Below are 17,053 nucleotides of genomic sequence, written 5' to 3'. Positions count from 1 at the left end.
AAAGCACTTTTATTTTGATGTTTCCTTAATATTGTCCACTAACTTTATCTGGGTGTGCTGGTGTGTTTAATGTTATGGTGTCTCCTTCATCTGTCTGCTAGCGTCCACCAGGTCGACCTCTCTTTCTGAGACACCCAGAGACAGAGACAGGAGGTGAGACTGACACACACACTTTAACCTCAGCACTCCTTTACCGATTACACATGTCACAGCCACACTATTTTCAGTAAACAAAGTGGAAGTAGTCCTGCTTCCATCGCTGCAGAGCTCATCTGGGCTTCATGTGCTGTCTGAAGGACGTCTGTCGTTTGTGGGATGGGGAGTTTTCTCTGCCAAGTTCCTGTTTACATTGTGTGTTGCTAGGCGACCAGAGATCACCATCCTATCAGTCGAGCCGCTGGCATCAACTTCCTGGTTCCCTGGAGCTTCTGGGGGATTCCCACCTCCCCCTCCCCCCGCTGCACAGATCTGGGGCCCCACCATCCCTCCCTCCATTCAGGTGTGTGTCTATCTGTCTATTTCATCTCTGTCTAACTGTTTATCTGTTTGTCTGTCTGTTTTTCTTGCCATCTATTTGTGGATCTGTCTCCCTTTGAATTTCTTTGCATGTTTATCTTTAAATCTGTGTCTGTCTGTCTAGCTGTCTGTCTACCTGTCTGTCTCTATATGTAAAGCTGTCTTGGAAGAGTCACATTAAGGACACAAAAGCAAAGTTTTGAAGAGTTGAGTCTACAACAGTCAAGTTGTTTGTTTTTGTTTTAATCTGATTTAATTCACGTTGGTTTTAATCTGCCAGTCTTTGTCCTGTGGAAACCTCACCAGTCATCCCGTCTGAATGAGTGGAAAACTCTCTCCCTCTCTCTCAGCCTCCGCCCTCCTATGAGGAGGTGATCAGGGAGAAGACGCAGGAGCAGGTTCTCCTCCCTCCCTCTTCCTCTTCTCTCTCTTCCTCTTCCTCACGACGGTCAGTTTCCACGACGACCATCGCCACACAGACGGATGCAGGCTCGGCTCCTGATGCTGCGGCCCCTCATGGTGAGAGATGCCTGCTGTTGGTTGGTTTTGTCTCGGACAAACTTGAAGCTATTACACTTACACCAGTTGCTTTCCTGACATTTTCCTGAGTACTTTATGTTTTGTTACATCATATTTATATATATAGTATATAAACATTAAATCTATAATTACACAACAGTTTTTCTTTTGTATCAGTAATCATTAGGGGTCCAAGCAGCGACAGCTGCGGGAATCCTGTTGTTTTTCTAATCTAAGGATTATTATTATTATTGTTGTTGTTGTTGTTGTCATTATTATTATTGTTGTTGTTCCCACAGAGCGCTACAATAAGCACATTTACGTTTTGGGTCATATCTTGGGCTCTGTTTGGAATTGTTGAGAAATTATTTTTTCCTCTAATTCCTTGGAAGCTCCCGAATCTAACGCACCCTTTCCCGCCATTTTCAGAAAACCGGAAGTGAAAGTAAAATGAACTAGTGTGAGGCTGTTCCTCCGATCCTCATGACAGTTGGTGTGCGTCATCTCCACACAATGCTGGTAGAAAGTTGTGGAAAGAATTTTGATTGGTCCTTCCATTTCCAAGTTACATGGCAATCAGAATGTAAGGTGTGGGCCATAGTGACTCTATTGCCTATATCTAGTGATGTGATTGTCCAAACTTAACAAAAACTGTTAAGCACAATCAACACAACATTCTTTGAAAGCACACCAAATTTTGTGAAATTTCATACATAGGTGGCGCTACAACTGACACATGTCAATATCTGAAGAACCACTTGTGACTAGACTGAAATTATGTTCGTTGGTAGGCAGCTGCAGTACTGCTTGGACCCCGCTAATCGCCGTTTGCGGCTATATTTATCATTATTTTTACTCAGTGTGAGAGTTTTATATATATATATATACGTGTGTGTGTGTGTGTGTGTGTGTGTGTGCTTTACATACAGTGAGACCAGTGAAACCACCACGACCGTCATTTTCCCTCTGCCCCAAACCGCCCCACGTTGATGACATCACGACTGCTGCTAGCCAATCAGCATTTGACAGCATTGGACAAAACACACATTCTGATGCTGACACAGACACACACTCTACCACACACAAACAGTCCAAAACACACACACAAACCTGTCACCTGCTCTCAGATCTTTTTTTACCTTTGACGTCAACCTCTGGCGTGCAAACCGACAAATGGGAATCATCTTCGGCTTCTGTTACTGTGGCAGCACCTTCCACCTTTTCTCCTGACATCCCATTGGAGCGTCCCAGGCCACGCCCTCGTTCTAAGCCCAGCCTACAGCCAATCAGAAGTGAGGTTAAAGTTCAAACCCTGGTAAAACTCCGTGAGGACGGTTGGGCTACACTATTTGCCCGTGGAGGAAGTGACATCACCAATCAAGAAGTGAGTCGGGGTAAGTACCTGCAGGAGCTCCTGGACGCCTTCAGCTCAGACGACTGGGGCTTCCCTGATCACCGGAGTGACAGCAGCGGGCTCAGCCAATCAGAGGGCGAGGAGGAAGAGGAAGTAGAGCAGGAGGAGATGGGGACATTGAAAGCAAGGATACAGGCCTTTGAGCAACAACGGATACAGTTGGCTGATGGTGGCCATGTGGACGGTAACCACGGAGATGGTGGAAACACCGGTGAGGTAGTCGCCGCTAAAAAACCTGAACCCCGGCCACGCCCCCGTCTCCAGGGGCAACCAGCCAAACCGGGGCCCCCAGCTGTTGCACCCAAACCCAAAAACATAGCACAGCCCTTGAAACCCTCCTGCAAGGGATTCTGGGAAGATGGAGGGTTGACATCAGTAGCAGCAGACTTGGTAAGTGTAGATGCTGTCAGAACGACAGAAAGCCTTCATTCTGAGGTAATCCTGAAACCCCAAACCCAGACAGAACCCAGTCCCTCCTGCAACCTGAATCCTGCCCCAGGCTCAACACCCAAACCTCAAAAAACCGGTGAAAAGCCCCAGATATCCGCCTCCAAGCCCCAAGCTCCCATTGAAACTCCCGTCACAAGTTTATCTGTCCCGGTGCCGGCCCCAAGGCCTCTCCCATCCAAACACACCTCTTCTCTGAGCCTCCCTCAGGGTGACACCTCCCTTCCCAGCCACCCCACTCCCCCGCCCAGACCTTCCGCGGCCCCCAGGGCCAGCCTGGGAGCCGCAGCCCAGGACAAGAGCACCATGACCGGGGTCAGTGCTCCCACTCACCCTCCTCGACCCTCCAGCTTTGCGGCTAACAGCAGTGGGACACAGCGATGTGTCAACGTGAAGACGCCGTCCTCAACTGCTGAGCCATCGGCGAGCGATAGCCACGCATCAAACGGTGAGTGTTTTTTACTTTCTGCTCCGTCACCTATGTGTCCCACAGACTCTCGTCTGAGTCTCGTGCAAGCTAGCTGCACTTGTGTCATAATATGCACTGGTTACTGAAGCTCTTCTTTATTTTAAATCAAATCTCAGGTCCAAGCAGTATGGGCCGTTTCAGCACCACTGTCTCAATACATGCATTAATAATTCTTACTGAGCAGTAATACTGCAGTTTTCCAGCTCTGCTCATGGTTAGATATTTGTTCTGGTATTAGTAGTATTAGTCTGTCATTTTTATCTTGGTCGGTTGTTTAGTATGTTGTCTTGTGTGATTTAGTGAAACCAGGAAGTGCTCGTCCAGGACTCCAACCCAAGCCTCCCGCCCTCATCTCCGTCGCAGGAAGAGCTGGACAGGGTATGTCTGGGTTTCCATACCTTTCTGTGTGTGTGTGTGTGTGTGTGTGTGTGTGTGTGTGTGTGTGTGTGTGTGTGTGTGTGTGTGTGTGTGTGTTTAAATACACTAATCAGCCAAAACATTAAAACCACTGACAGGTAAGGGAATAACGTGGATTATCTTGTTACCATGGCACCTGTCCAGGGGTGGGACATGTTAGGCAGCAAGTGAACAGTCAGTTCTGGAAGTCGATGTGTTGGAAGCAGGAAAAATGGGCAAGTGTAAGGATCTGAGTGACTAAAGGCCAAACTGTGGTGGCTAGACGACTGGGTCAGAGCATCTCCAAAACGGCAGGCCTTGTGGGCTGTTCCTGGTATGCAGTGGTCAGTACCATCCAAAAGTGGTCCAGGAAATGACAACCGGTGAACCATGACAGGGTCATGGGTGCTCAAGGCTCATTGATGTGTGTGGGGAGTGAAGGCTAGCCCGCCTGGTCCGATCCCACAGAAGAGCTGCTGTAGCTCACATTGCTGAAAACCTTCATGCCGGCTATAATAGACAGGTGTCAGGACACACGGTGCATCACAGCTTGCTGTGTACGGGGCTGCATAGCTGCAGACCGGTCAGAGCGTCCATGATGACCTCTGTCCACCACCGAAAGCTCCTACAATGGACACGTGAGCACCAGAACTGGACCATGGAGCAGTGGAGGAAGGTGGTCTGGTCTGATGAGTCACGTTTTCTTTTACATCATGTGGCTGGTCAGGTGTGTGTGTGTCGTTTACCTGGGGAAGAGATGGCACCAGGGTGCATTATGGGAAGACGGCAAGCTGGTGGAGGCAGTGTGATGCTCTGGGCAATGTTCTGCTGGGAAACCTTGGGTCCTGGCATTCATGTGGATGTTACTTTGACCACGTACCACCTACCAACACATCACTGCAGACCAGGTACACCCCTTCATGGCAGCGGTATTCCCTGATGGCAGCAGTATTCCCTGATGGCAGCGGTATTCCCCACATGGCAGTGGTATTCCCTTCATGGCAGTGGTATTCCCTGATGGCAGCAGTATTCCCTTCATGGCAGCGGTATTCCCTTCATGGCAGCGGTATTCCTTGATGGCAGTGGTATTCCCTTCATGGCAGTGGTATTCCCTGATGGCAGTGGCCTCTTTCAGCAGGATAACGCTCCCTGCCACACTGCACACACTGTTCAGGAGGGGTTTGAGGAACGTGATGAAGAGTTCAAGGTGTTGCCTTGGCCTCCAAATTCCCCAGATCTCAATCTGATCCAGCATCTGTGGGATGTGCTGGAAAAACAAGTCTGATCCATGGAGGCCCCGCCTCACAACTTACAGAACTTAAAGGATCTGCTGCTAACGTCTTGGTGCCAGATACCAGAGGACACCTTCAGAGGTCTTGTGGAGTCCAAGCCTCGGCGGGTCAGAGTGGTTTTGGTGGCACGAGGGGGACCTACACAATATTAGACGGATGGTTTTAATGTTTTGACCCTGTGTGTTGTACGTTTGCCTGTGTGTGTGAGAGACAGACAAACTGTTTGTGTGTGTTTGATGTTCAGGGAGGACATCCAGTTGTTCAAATACATGCAAGTCCTCTGTTTTGTGTTAGTGTGTGTAAATGTACAAAGAAGGAAGTTTAAACCAAAACATGTATTTAACTCTGCTGGTGTGTGTTTTCGCTTACAGCTGTATGTGAGTCATGTTTTTTTCTTTTTCTTTTTTTTTCTTGCAACACGTCTTCTCCAGCTCCGTCCCTGGTCTCTAAGCCCACCGGACCTTCACCTCCAGAATCAGAACGTTCTTTGTCCAGACCTCCCGGCCCAGCATCCAGTGCCAAGCCTCCAGGTCCCGGCCCCAAGCCAGCGCCCGTCCCTAAGCCAGCGCCCGTCCCTGCTCTGGCCCTGAGGAGGAGCCCGCTGCCCCCGTCCAACATTGCCAAGCCAAACTCCTCCGAGCCGCCGCTCCCTCCACGGTAAGGAGAGGCAGCTGGTCACAACATCGTCACGGACACAATGAAAACATTCAACATCCCATCATGCTTAGGGTGTGACATCCCTCCAGCAGTAGTCTGCCAGCATAGTCTCCCTAATAACATTAACTCATAACAGACGAAGAGATGACTGCAGGTTACACTAATAATAATTATAATAATAGTGATAATAATAATAATGATGATGGTGATGATGTAGTCAGTGAGGTGCCAAATGTTAGAACGAGGTGCCTCCAGGTTGTTTTAAATTGGTTCTTATGGTGTTGGAGATGATTAGGCAGTGTTCTGGGCATGTTAACAGCAGGATGCCATTGGATTATGCAGATCTACAAGTTGTCATTTCACCCCACTCTGGCATTGAAATCTCCAAGCAGGATTAGATTATCCTCCTTGGGGACTTTGGTGAGAACATTGTCCAGGTCGGCATAGAAGGTCTCCTTTCTTCATCTTGTGGCTCAGGTGTTGGAGCGTGTGCATCAATGACAGTGATGCTTTGGTTATTTACAAGCGCCAGTCAGTCGTGTTGTCATCAGGTGGTCACTGATGCCTAGAGGAAGCTTAGCAAGGTGGCAAATTAGGCTGCTTTTGATGGCAAAGCCCACACTGGATTTTCCTTTCCAGAAGACAGTGTAACCACCCTTCTCCTCTTTTAGCCGCCCTTGATTTGCCTGTTGGGTTTCAGAGAGTGCGGCAATATCAATCCGTAATCTTCTCAGTACACACCCTTCAGGTCATTCAGTGGATTGATTGTTCATGATGGTTTGTATTTTCCAGGCTCCAAAATATACAAATTTCTGTTTCTGACCGCATGGTGGTGATCCCTCTGGATGTGGTGGTCCAGACAGGAAGTATGAGGTATGTTTAGGGCACCTTTTCTAGCCCCCTCCCCAACTGGGGTGAGTAGAAGGGATCCTAAATAGGGCTGCTCAGTCGTGGGTGCAGCAGCCAAGAAGCTCCCCTCCCCAGTCCCAGGACTATGCGACTGATTGTACACCCACCGCCTGTCTGCCAGGTTGTGGCTAGGGGCTGCTAGACTTCACTGTCTTGCCCCCGTCAGCTCTTCCTGATCGCCACAGGGCTTTGACCCTGGATGTTTATGGGTTGATCCTTGTGGGAGGATGCCTGTGCATGACAGCTTTTTACGTGGAGAGGCTGATGCACCTGCAGCCACCACACGATCCTTGGCAGGGGGTGGCCAGAGTCCAATGGCATGGAGAACCAAGACGATTGAGGACCACCCTCTGTTGCAGCCATCATCCACCTTCACTGTCGCTGTGACCTGTGACATCCAACGCCCGTTCCACTGTTGAGGTTTTTCTTGGATCGTGCTTCGTCCGGAACCTCCCCCTCGCCTTGGGTGACCTTACCAGGAGCTCAGCTCCAGACAGCATAGCTCTTGGGGTCACTGGTACATGCAAGCTTCTCCACCATGGCTAGGTGGAGATCCAGGAGATGAGTCTGCAGTCACACAGTTGAACACATTCACATGGAAGAATAGCTGTCCATTACAACCACCGTCTGTTAAAACCTGTTTTCTTTTTATTCACATCATTCTCTTTTATTATTGTCATATCTTCATCACTTCATCCCTGTCAAGGTTTATCTTTTAATTTATACACATATTTATTTTCTTCTGTTGTCATGACCTTTTTATGTGTGTGCTTCCACTTCATGTAAAGTGTGTTGCATTACCTTTTAATGTATGAAGTCTACTCAGCAGTCCTGGTAAAGTTTATATTGAAGCTGACTCTCTCTCTCTCTCTCTCTCTCTCTCTCTCTCTCTCTCTCTCTCTCTCTCTCTCTCTCTCTCTCTCTCTCCCTCTCCCTCCCCCCCCCCAGGCCATCAGCAGTTAAGTTACTCCCCCTTCGTCCTCCACCAATTAAAAGTATCCCTGGTAGACCTCCCCCACCCGCCATATACTCCACTTCCTCATCGACAGCCAACCACTTGGCTCCCTCTAAAACCAACCCCTCCCCTTCCGTCCCAGTGGCCAATCAACCTCTTGATCCAAAGATTGGCCCCACCCCTTTGCCTGTAACAGCTAATCAGATGCAGGTTCAAAGGGTATCAAAGAGAGGGCCTCCACTGCCACCCCGCCCTAAACCTGGACACCCCCTCTATAGTTATACAGTAAGTGGACACACCCACACACGCACACACACACAGGCAGTAACCATGTTCCTTTTTTACCAACTTTATTGAAAACTATCAGTTAAAAGAAACAAAACAAAACAATAGTGCTGGAGGAAGGGCAACACGGTGGCGCAGTGGTTAGCGCGGTCGCCTCACAGCAAGAAGGTTCTGGGTTTGAGCCCCGGGGTGGTCCAACTTTGGGGGTCGTCCCGGGTCGTCCTCTGTGTGGAGTTTGCATGTTCTCCCCGTGTCTGCGTGGGTTTCCTCCCACAGTCCAAACACATGTAGGTCAGGTGACTCGGACTTACTAAACTGTCGCTAGGTATGAATGTTTGTGTGTGTGTGTGTGTGTGTGTGTGTGTGTGTGTGTGTGGGTGTGGGTGTGTGTGGGTGTGGGCCCTGTGATGGACTGGCAGCCTGTCCAGGGTGTCTCCCCGCCTGCCGCCCAATGACTGCTGGGATAGGCTCCAGCATCCCGCAACCCCGTTTGGGATAAGCGGCTTGGAAGTTGGATGGATGGAAAAGTCTGTGGACACGCCCTTACTCACTGTTTGCGTAATTAAACAGAATGTACCAGAAGTTTAATTTGCCTTTTGTGGTGTACAAAGACTTGGACTTTCCACATTTGGTTGTGTGACAGACTCAGGAGGTCTTGGTTGCTGTGGATGACCCAAGCCCCGCCCCCTCGGAGCCTCTGTTGAACAAGGGGTCACCGGTTGTGACCCCTGTGATTGACCCATTGCAGTGTCTCCTTGACCTGGATATCCAACCAGAAGCCCGCCTAGATCCCATCAGCCAATCAAAACAAGACTCCATCAGCCAGTCAGAATCACAGGTAATGTCAAGTAGTCCTGATATTTGTGCGTGTGTGTTTGTGTGTGAGTGAGTGAAATAATTGTGATTTTGTGTGTGTGCGCGTGCATGAGTGAAATAATTGTGTGTGTTTGTGTTTCAACGGTGTTTGTTCTGCAGTCCATCCTGCCTGTCCAACTTCCTGACCAGAAACAACAGTCAGACAAAACACCTGACAGGTAAAACACACCACACACACACACACACACCACACACACATACACACACACACACACACACACACACCACACACACACACACACACACACATACACATACATACACGTCATTATAAGAATAAGTGTAAACTTACTTTTCATGTATCACAAATAAACTTGAAACACACACAATCTAAATTCTAGAGTGTGTTTTCAATGGAAAAACATTTTTGTGACTTTTTTTTGTGTGTGTTATAAATGTGTGTGTGTGTGTGCGTGCAGCGGTCCTAGGTGTGTCGCTCGCTTTGACTATGAGGGGGAAGAAGAGGACGAGCTCACCTTCTCCCAAGGTGACACCATCGCTCTCCTAGATCTGATTGGACAGGACTGGGGCCGGGGCCAGATCCACGGGCGGGTAGGAATCTTTCCGCTGAACATCACCGAGATCATGGAGCCCCTCCCCCAGCCAACGCCGTTGTCAGGGGAAACGACAGACGACAAGTCGTCCTCAACAGTGACGACTTCAGAGATTCAAACTACTGGTGAGGTTGGATCCTCACGTGCGCGCACACACACACACACACACACACACACACACACACACACACACACACACACACACACACACACACACTGCCTCGCCCACCATCCATCAGCATTGACCTTAGTCTCACTGTAGCTTTCCCAGTAACTATGAAGACAACAGTAACTGTATGTCATTCATAATAATGATAATAATAATAACGATAATGATAGTAGTAATAATAATAATAATAACGATAATGATAATGATAGTAGTAATAATAACGATAATGATAGTAGTAATAATAATAATAGTGGTAATAATAATAATGATAGTTATAATAATGATAATAATAATGATAATGCTACTAATAATAATGGTAATGATAATAATAATGCTAGTAATAATGATAATGATAACAATAATAATAATGATGACAGTAATAACAATGATAGTAATAATGATGATAATAATAGTAATAATACTAATGATGATGATAGTAATAATAATAATGATAATACTGATAGTAATAATAATGATAATAATACTGATAATAATAATGATGATGATAATAATAATAATGCCAGTAATGATAATAATAGTAATAATAATGATAATAATAATACCGATAGTAATAATACTAATAATGATGATATGATAGTAATGATAATAATAATACTGATAGTAATAATAATGATGATAATAATAATAATGATGATTCATAATAATAATAATCAAAATACAAGAAGTACAGAAGATCGCACTACTTGGAACATCTCATATTCTAAGAAAGGCACTATCATCAAATCGACTTCTACCTCATTCTAACCCTAGACCCAAGGAATGGACCCGCTTATTATGTTGTATTATGACATGAAGTTAAAGGACATCTGTATGATAATAATAATAATAATAATGATGATTCATAATAATAATAATGATGATAATAATAGTGATGATAATAATAATGATGATTAATAATAATAATAGTGATGATAATACGAATAATAATAATAATGATGGTGATGATGGTACCATCTGATACTACACCAAGTCAAAGCTGATGTGTGTGACTTTTCTTCATTAACTAGTGGAGAAGAGTCACAGGTTGCAGCGTATCGAGTGAGGGATGTGTTCTTGTTAAATCAGCAGTTCAGAGTTTAACCTGTATGAACACATTACATGACTGATGCTGTCTGTTGATCTAAAACTCGCATTACATGGCTGATGCTGTCTGTTGATCTAAAACTCACATTACATGACTGATGCTGTCTGTTGATCTAAAACTCACATTACATGACTGATGCTGTCTGTTGATCTAAAACTCAGTGTGTTTATCCTTATAGCACACAACTCTGACCAGGACCAGCATTCTGTGGTAAGTGTGTGTGTGTGTGTGTGTGTGTGTGTGTGTGTGTGTGTGTGTGTGTGTGTGTGTGTGTGAGTGAGTGAGTGAGTGAGTGAGTGAGTGAGTGAGTGAGTGAGTGTGTGTGTATGTGTTGATTTTATGGTTGGTTGTGAGACTGTTTTGAGTTTTGCTTGTCTGTGTTTCCACCAGATGAGTATTTCAGCACCTTTTGAAAAGATGTGTGTGTGTGTGTGTGTGTGTGTGTGTGTGTGTGTGTGTGTGTGTGTAGGTAGAGGAGTGGGCTGTGGCCCTGTTTGATTTCCCAGGCCAAACTGCAGAGGACCTGTCGTTCCAGAAGGGGGCGCTGATCAGAGTAACAGAGCACATAGACACTGAGTGGAGGAGAGGAAGACTGGAGGGGAGGGAGGGGCTCTACCCTGCAGCTTTCACACAACCCCATAACGGTACCACACACATATACACACACACATGACCCTATAACAGTAGCACACACGTACACACATGCACATAAAACCCTGTAACACAGGCACATGCAGCCCTATAAACACACACTCACACACACACACACACACACACAGACACAGAACAGTCCTCTTATACATCTGCTGAGCCATCAAATGGCCGTTTCCTCTTCCTGTTTTCAGCTCAGCCAATCTCAGCCCAGCAGTCAGTGGTGAGGGGTGTGGCCAAGGCTCTGTTTGACTTCCGAGCAGAAAGCGAGGATGAGCTGACACTGAAGGTGTGTGTGTGTGTGTGTGTGTGTTGTGAATATTCCAGAAAGGATTTCATGATGATGAGAGGCTTGTCTAAAGGGAAAAGTGTGACCAAATATAATTTTATCCCACTTCTAACAAACCTAGTGTTTTGTTTTGTTTTGCTGTGTATTATTTTATTTTTCGGTTCTTATTTGTTTTATTTCATTTTATGTGAGTTAAAATGTGAAATTTGTCTACGTCCCTCATCCCCTCTCTCTCTCTCTCTCTCTCTCTCTCTCTCTCTCTCTCTCTCTCTCTCTCTCTCTCTCTCTCTCTCTCTCTCTCTCTCTCTCTCTCTCTCTCTCTCTCTCTCTCTCTCTCTCTCTCTCTCTCTCTCTCTCTGCTCTCTCTCTCTCTCTCTCTCTCTCTCTCTCTCTCTCTCTCTCTCTCTCTCTCTCTCTCTCTCTCTCTCTCTCTCTCTGTCTCTCAGCTGGGGGATATCGTGACCGAGGTGGAGACTGTTGATGAAGAATGGATCATGGGAGTTGTAGGTGGCAAGCGTGGAATTCTCCCTAAAAACTACATTTCCCTACTGTAAGAGGAAATCCTCCAGTCTTCAGATTGTCCCAACCAAACTGAGTGGGAACGTGATGGAGAACAATGTCCAAACTTATGCAACCGGAGACATTTTGGATCAGATATAATCCCTGCAGGGAGGGGATGCAAAATGGCCGCCATTGCAAAGGATTATCGGTATTTGCTTTTTTTTATGTGGAACAGGGCAACTCATCTTAACTGAAAATCAGCTGCAAATAAATAGCCTGCTATATCGCTGTAGTCGGACTCAAGCCATGCACCTGCAGAAAGACAGCTTTGCAGATGGAGACCTGTATTGATGACGCTATGCAAAGGACCTGGAGATTCTTCTTTTTACATTCATTCATCCAGGAAGGTTGAATAAGCTCCTGTCTCTGTTTCAGCACCGTCCCTGTCTCACATTCATACATTCCAACACATAATGACCAGCATGACCAGTTTTCTGACTTCTACTTGGAAGCTCCAGTGGAGCAGTCTGGGGGTTTGGTGCCTTGCTGAATGGCACCTGGACTGTGGCTTTTTTTTTGGGAGGAGTGTGTCTTCCATTCAGCCCCACTTCCTTTTTGATGTGCTGAATTGGTCCACTTGGGTGATGGTGTGATCCAAAGTGCCATGTGTAGTGTGTTACCGGGACAACAGTGTTGTCTGGTGTTACCTGAACATTTCACCTTTTAAATGAACTGATAAGAAACTTTTTCCTTCATGGAGATCGTTCAGTGGGTCGCTGTCGTCTCTCACCCTGACAAATGGAGGACCTGCCACAAAAATTGGCAATATCCATCCCTCAACCAAAATTACCATGGCAATGGAGAAGCCAATTGACACAACCCTCATGATGTCTGACACCGCTACTCACTATTACCATGGCAACATCACTAAACTTATGCTATGTTGACAAATGAGCCTTGGGGACAGCGTTGCCTTATTTGGGGGACAGTTTTTCTTGGATGTTGCCTTGATGACAAACAACACCACACCAGCCTTCTATTAATGGCCAAGAGCCATTAATTGCTGTTTCCTTGGATATGGAGAACCTTGCTAAGTACACCAATGACTTTTGAGGTCACAGGCACCACGGGGGTGGGGGGGGGCACATTGCCATTGCAACAAAGGAGTACACTGTCCACCAATGTTGCCTTGGCGATAGGCCATTGTCACCTTGTTAACAGAAACCTTTGTAACTGACTCAAGTTATTTCCTGGAATCAGTGTGATTGATCTGTTACCATAGTGACTGAGATTACTCCAATGTCATTTCAATGTTTGTGGAGGTGAAATGCAGTACTTCTATTTCTCTTTCATTAAGTCGGTTGATTTTTCAGTGTTTTTATAGTGGTTGTAGTGTGTCAGCAAGAGCAGGGAGGTATTTTCTTAATGTCTGCTACAGTAAAAGCCTGGATAGAGAAAAATTCACAGACAGTATGGTGTGGTGGTGGGCACACTTAGCTGTTCACATCCTTTATCACATGACTTTTCAAGATTAGCCAGCAGAACTAATCTCCTTTCTTTACTGGTTTAGCAAGCAGAGCAAACTTCCCGTCTTCACTGGTTTAGCTAGCAGAGCAAACTTCCCGTCTTCACTGGTTTAGCTAGCAGAGCAAACTTCCCGTCGACACTGGTTTAGCTAGCAGAGCAAACTTCCCGTCGACACTGGTTTAGCTAGCAGAGCAAACTTCCTGTCTTCACTGGATTAGCTAGCAGAGCAAACTTCCTGTCTTCACTGGTTTAGCTAGTAGCGCAAACTTCCTGTCTCCACTGATTTAGCTAGTAGCGCAAACTTCCTGTCTCCACTGGTTTAGCTGGCTAAACTCCGTAGGAGCTAAGCCTGCTGTTGCTAAGAGACCATTGAAACCCTGTTTGAAAGGCAACATTCGTTTCCTGAAAGCTGAGGTGTGTTTAACGTGTAGCACTGGCTGCTCTGAATGCTAAAACCACGCTAACCTGTTTGCTGTAGGATGTGTAGCAGCAGCGCATGTCCTCCTAGAAAACCAGCACAGGGGTACAAGAGGCAGTAGAGGCCAGGCGTGAGGTGGACATGCAGGGGGATGATGTGGTGTTTTGGGTCCAGAACAGTGTCAAGTCTCACACAGTATTTCCTGGAGTGCGACTGTGTTGTGTGGAAACATTAGTGTATTAAAGACTGGATGTGGACAGTCTGGGACAAGTCAGTCCTGAGGAACGATGCTAACTCTTTTTGATAAAGAGCTGCCGTTGTATTTTTTTTGTTGTTGATTTTATCTGGTTATTCTGGAAGAAGAACTTGTCTTTTTTCTGTTGTTAAAACACTCCATCTTTCATCTGCAGGCTTAACCCGTCAGAATTCAATTGTTTTCCTTCTCGTTTGGGTGGAGGACCATGTATGGTTTCTCTGAGTCTCACTGTGAGAAGACTCGTGATAGGTTCACGGTGCCTGCAAATGACCGTAGTCCTTATGCTCCTGTCCAGAGACTTGCACTAAGTCAGCAGTGCCTTGCTCAGTGGAATAAGGCAGCGATTCAGTCAGTGACTCTGTGGTCTATCTAGCTTAAAAGTGTCTCTTTTTTACTTGAGTCTGAAGAGTTTTGAAGTCCAGTCTCCAGACCCTCTTCTGAAACGTGTTTTTATTGAAATGTGCCTGTGTCAGAGTTTGAAGACAGTGTGGAGGAAGGAATCTTACATGTGGCGTGTTTAACTTGCTCGTTACGTGTCGGACAGCGTGACGGATGAAGAGTTTTAATGAACAGTTTAATGAAGAGTTTTAACGAACGGTTTAATGTATCGCAGCTTTTTAACCCAAATAAACACCAAGTTGTTTTAATCATTTTAGTTCTGGCTTTATCTTCAAAATGTTCCTTTTTACTTCCTGTCCCTTAGAAAGACTTCCTGTTTTTTTTTTTACATACTAATGAGTTTCTTCTGAAGGAGAGCTCGTCCATCTCAGAAGACCCTCCTCCTCCTCCTCCTTCTGCTCCTGCTGCGATGATGAGGGACAGCCCGGCATCTCACCTGCAGACGGTTCATGTTAACGCCGTGGTGTTTCCTGGCCTGGCATGGAGGCACATGTGGACGCAGGTTCTTTCCAACCCAACACTGCAGCAGCAGACCCACACAGTAACACACACCATCAACCATCACACAGTAACACACACCATCGACACTGCAGCAGCAGACCCACACAGTAACACACACCATCAACCATCACACAGTAACACACACCATCGACACTGCAGCAGCAGACCCACACAGTAACACACACCATCGACACTGCAGCAGCAGACCCACACAGTAACACACACCATCAACCATCACACAGTAACACACACCATCGACACTGCAGCAGCAAACCCACACAGTAACACACACCATCGACACTGCAGCAGCAGACCCACACAGTAACACACACCATCAACACTGCAGCAGCAGAGCCACACAGTAACACACACCATCAACCATCACACAGTAACACACACCATCGACACTGCAGCAGCAGACCCACACAGTAACACACACCATCAACACTGCAGCAGCAGAGCCACACAGTAACACACACCATCAACCATCACACAGTAACACACACCATCGACACTGCAGCAGCAGACCCACACAGTAACACACACCATCATCACTGCCGCAGCAGACCCACACAGTAACACACACCATCATCACTGCAGCAGCAGACCCACACAGTAACACACACCATCATCACTGCAGCAGCAGAGCCACACAGTAACACACACCATCATCACTGCAGCAGCAGACCCACACAGTAACACACACCATCATCACTGCCGCAGCAGACCCACACAGTAACACACACCATCGACACTGCAGCAGCAGACCCACACAGTAACACATACATCAACCATCATGTGCAGTCCCATGAGTCTGTCTGTCACATGCTGAATAACACGGTTGTTGTAAGTTGTGGGAAAGTTACATCTTTAGTTGACAAGCGGACACTTTTTCAGTCTTGATCCTGTGTAGGACGTGGACGTGTGTAGATCTGGTGTGTAGGCAGACGTGTGTAGATCTGGCGTGTAGGTGTGGAGGTAGACGTGTGTAGCTCTGGTGTGTAGGTAGACATGTAGATCTGGTGTGTAGGTAGACGTGTGTAGCTCTGGTGTGTAGGTAGACGTGTGTAGCTCTGGTGTGTAGGTGTGTAGGTAGACGTGTGTAGCTCTGGTGTGTAGGTAGACGTGTGTAGCTCTGGTGTGTAGGAGTGTAGGTAGACATGTAGATCTGGTGTGTAGGTAGACGTGTGTAGCTCTGGTGTGTAGGTAGACGTGTGTAGCTCTGGTGTGTAGGTGTGTAGGTAGACGTGTGTAGCTCTGGTGTGTAGGTAGACGTGTGTAGCTCTGGTGTGTAGGAGTGTAGGTAGACGTGTAGATCTGGTGTGTAGTTAGACGTGTGTAGCTCTGGTGTGTAGGAGTGTAGGTACACGTGTGTAGCTCTGGTGTGTAGGTAGACGTGTGTACATCTGGTGTGTAGGTGTGTAGGTAGACGTGTGTACATCTGGTGTGTAGGTGTGTAGGTAGACGTGTGTAGCTCTGGTGTGTAGGAGTGTAGGTAGACGTGTGTAGCTCTGGTGTGTAGGAGTGTAGGTAGACGTGTGTACATCTGGTGTGTAGGAGTGTAGGTACACGTGTGTAGCTCTGGTGTGTAGGTAGACGTGTGTACATCTGGTGTGTAGGTGTGTAGGTAGACGTGTGTAGCTCTGGTGTGGAGGTTGTGCAGCTGTTGTGTGTACTAGGTAAACATGAGAGGTTTTGCAAAAAGAATTTTTTTTTCTTTTTTTTTTTTTTTTTGTGGATTTTCTCCGTTTTTCTCCCCAGTTGTCCAGTTGTACTTGGCCAGTTACCCTCCTCTTCTGAGCCGTCCCGGTCTCTGCTCCACCCCCTCTGCTGATCCGGGGAGGGCTGCAGACTACCACATGTCTCCTCCCATACATGTGGAGTCACCAGCCGCTTCTTTTCACCTGACAGTGAGGAGTTTCACCAGGGGGACGTAGCACGTGGGAGG

The 17,053-nt window shown here is 46.8% G+C and overlaps 1 protein-coding gene across 1 annotated transcript in view; it reads left to right on the top strand.

The window, feature by feature from the left end:
* LOC130130671 (SH3 domain-containing protein 19-like) overlaps positions 1 to 14,852 on the top strand; it is a 37,628-nt gene extending 22,776 nt beyond the window's left edge. Inside the window, exons 4-17 of the mRNA XM_056300444.1 lie at positions 102 to 153; positions 364 to 499; positions 867 to 1,035; positions 1,965 to 3,344; positions 3,666 to 3,743; positions 5,485 to 5,710; positions 7,568 to 7,859; positions 8,503 to 8,697; positions 8,835 to 8,893; positions 9,155 to 9,414; positions 10,742 to 10,773; positions 11,033 to 11,207; positions 11,409 to 11,503; positions 11,950 to 14,852. Coding sequence (XP_056156419.1) covers positions 102 to 153; positions 364 to 499; positions 867 to 1,035; positions 1,965 to 3,344; positions 3,666 to 3,743; positions 5,485 to 5,710; positions 7,568 to 7,859; positions 8,503 to 8,697; positions 8,835 to 8,893; positions 9,155 to 9,414; positions 10,742 to 10,773; positions 11,033 to 11,207; positions 11,409 to 11,503; positions 11,950 to 12,057 — 3,257 coding nt within the window. The 3' untranslated portion in view covers positions 12,058 to 14,852. The remainder of the gene's footprint in view (positions 1 to 101; positions 154 to 363; positions 500 to 866; positions 1,036 to 1,964; positions 3,345 to 3,665; positions 3,744 to 5,484; positions 5,711 to 7,567; positions 7,860 to 8,502; positions 8,698 to 8,834; positions 8,894 to 9,154; positions 9,415 to 10,741; positions 10,774 to 11,032; positions 11,208 to 11,408; positions 11,504 to 11,949) is intronic.
* The last annotated feature ends 2,201 nt before the right edge of the window (positions 14,853 to 17,053 follow it).

This window comes from Lampris incognitus, chromosome 20 (assembly GCF_029633865.1).
Source record: "Lampris incognitus isolate fLamInc1 chromosome 20, fLamInc1.hap2, whole genome shotgun sequence".
Classification (NCBI taxonomy): Eukaryota; Metazoa; Chordata; class Actinopteri; order Lampriformes; family Lampridae; genus Lampris; species Lampris incognitus.
The sequence above is the reverse complement of the archived record's forward strand: the minus strand, read 5'-3'. Positions and strand labels throughout refer to the sequence as shown.